At 36.1% G+C, this 2,500-nt stretch overlaps 1 protein-coding gene across 1 annotated transcript; it reads left to right on the top strand.

The window, feature by feature from the left end:
- Positions 1-451: 451 nt before the first annotated feature.
- LOC120216417 lies at positions 452-1,939 on the top strand. The gene has a single exon (XM_039213848.1). It carries the CDS (start codon positions 486-488, stop codon positions 1,848-1,850), a length of 1,365 nt encoding a protein of 454 aa, XP_039069779.1. The 5' UTR covers positions 452-485; the 3' UTR covers positions 1,851-1,939.
- Positions 1,940-2,500: the final 561 nt, after the last annotated feature.

Below are 2,500 nucleotides of genomic sequence, written 5' to 3' on the forward strand. Positions count from 1 at the left end.
ACTAAAAATATTCAGGATCAAATTGCAGCTTAAAACTGAATTCAGGAGCTAAATTGCAGCTCAAAGTCAAAATTAAGAAGCCAAGTCGCATATAAAAAAATACATTAACCCAAAGTCTTTAACAGCGTTGCTAAATTGATTTATTCCAAACTTGAAGTATTAGTGACATCAAAATAGTATCGTCACTAATAAAATGGACGACTTTTAGTTATTTTAAAGCACTCCCTTTTGCTTACAAGTGAGGTAATGAACGGCGTGAATAGTAATTGAATAATGCAGTTTAGTAGTATTTCTTTGCTTCTGTTTTAGCAGCATGTGACTGACCTCATCTTCTTCCCACTTTATAATCAATACCTTTCATGTAAATCTACAACTATATAAACCCTCTTTTCTCTTTTATCTCCTTTTCTTCTTGGCGGAATACTTCAGATCCGATCCAAGCCCCTTAAATCATTGGATCTTTCAAGGCCGAGAGAGTTTCAACAATGGCTCAACTAATGTACTTCAGTCCCCGTAAGGTATTTTATCTTGCTTTCTTCGCGTTGGTTTCTCTGATATTTTGTGCCTCCATTGATAGCCACGAGCTTCAAACCAATCGGTTTGGTGCTACAAGGAGGAGATTGTTGGAGCTTGAAGAAGAAGACGAGCAGGTGTTGTTGAAGAAGAAAAGCTTCGATTTGAGTACCAAGAAATCAGTCAACTTATCAACCAAAAACCAAACCAAACTTATCAAATCATCGAATATATCAACCAAAACCCAAACCAAACTCGTGAAATCATCGAATTTGTCCACTAAGAACCAAACCAAGCTTTCGAAACCTACCAATTCAACAAAAGCAGCAAAAACAACAGTGTCCGGTAGCCTTTCGATGCCCAAGACTGAACTTACTAATAAGCAGCTCAATTCATCAACTTCCATAATCAAGAAGCTCAGTTCCACAACATCAAAAGCCACCAAGACCATACAAACCTCGGATCTGCTCAAACCTAACCCTTCCAACAACAAAACACTGGCAGACAAGAAACTGGCCGACAGTGGTGCTCAATCTTCAAAAACTCAAAACAAGTCAATCCAAGGGAAAAAACCGACAACCCAGATTCAGAAACAACAGAAGAAGCAGCCCAGTTGGATGGACGAGGAAGATGATACTGATTTAGTAACGGAGTTCCGAGATCTGCCGACCAAGTTCCAGGAAACCCTGATCCCAGACCTTGAGAGAATCTCGAGGACCTCAAAAGTTTACATCACCAAATACAACAAAGAGTTCACGAAACAGTTCAAGCCATATGTCGGCAACAAACACGCCCCCACCATTGCCACCGTAATCTCATGTGCTTTCCTTTTAATCCCTTTACTGTTGGTTTCCCTCATTTTTAACCGCATCAAAGCCTACTTTTCACTCCAAAAGATGCTCATTTTTATCCAAATTTATCTTTCGATTTACTTCTCAATCCTCTGCCTCACTTCCCTCGTCACTGGGCTCGAGCCATTGAAGTTTTTCTACGCCACTTCGCGGTCGACCTACGTGTGTTTACAGGTTCTTCAAACACTGGGCTACGTGCTCTACTTGCTGCTGCTTTTGATGAATCTGATCCTTGTATTCTCAACCAACTCGGGTCTCGGATCCAAGATGTTGGGCTTGGGTCAAATTATCGTGGGGTTCGCTGTCGGTTTGCATTACTACGTGGCGGTGTTTCATAGGGTGGTTTTGCATCAACGGCCGAAGACCAATTGGAAGGTCCATGGTATGTACGCCACATGTTTCCTTGCCATTTGTCTGTTTGCAAGAGCTGATAAGAGAAAGAAGGCTTACTTGGAAGAAGGTGGTGAAGAGGGAAAGATGAATTAAGTACTACAATTTTTTTTGGAGTACATTATTGTTATAATAATAATTACTATTGTTTTTAGTCGGTCCAAAAATGTCATAATCTCAGCCACTTAATGTTTATAGCAATAATAAAGAAAAATTGCTGTCATAAAGATGCCCTGAAAAATTCCGAAAGGTATCTATCTTATATTTATTATCATCTTCATCTTCCTTTTGTTATTTTTACTTATTATTTATATTTTGATCAACAACTGAAATTGCCCATGTAATTTCCTTTTAATTACCTTCGAATGTAGACAATACTTTTGCAAAGAATTTATAATTACTCGTTTCAGAAATAATAGTATTTTTGTTTATTGTAATTTCTAACTCTTTTATTGTTTTCCCCTTGTTTTAACTTTTATGGCTTTTTTATGTTAAATAAGAAATCTTAGGTTTTGCTTATAAATAGTTGAGTATATAGTACAAATTTTAAAATTTATGTTAATGGTTGATTAGATAATAATTAAGTTACAAATTATTAAAATGTTTATTTGTTAATATAGCCTAACAGGAACTTTATCATTTGAAATTTTATATGATCTTTAAACAAAATAATTTAAAACTATTTATTTAAAAACTGAACATGTATTTCTATATTATTTTATTGTTTTGCTTATAATAAGTATTGG

Source organism: Hibiscus syriacus, unplaced genomic scaffold, assembly GCF_006381635.1.
Source record: "Hibiscus syriacus cultivar Baekdansim isolate YM2019G1 unplaced genomic scaffold, ASM638163v2 tig00110160_pilon, whole genome shotgun sequence".
In the NCBI taxonomy this organism is placed as follows: Eukaryota; Viridiplantae; Streptophyta; class Magnoliopsida; order Malvales; family Malvaceae; genus Hibiscus; species Hibiscus syriacus.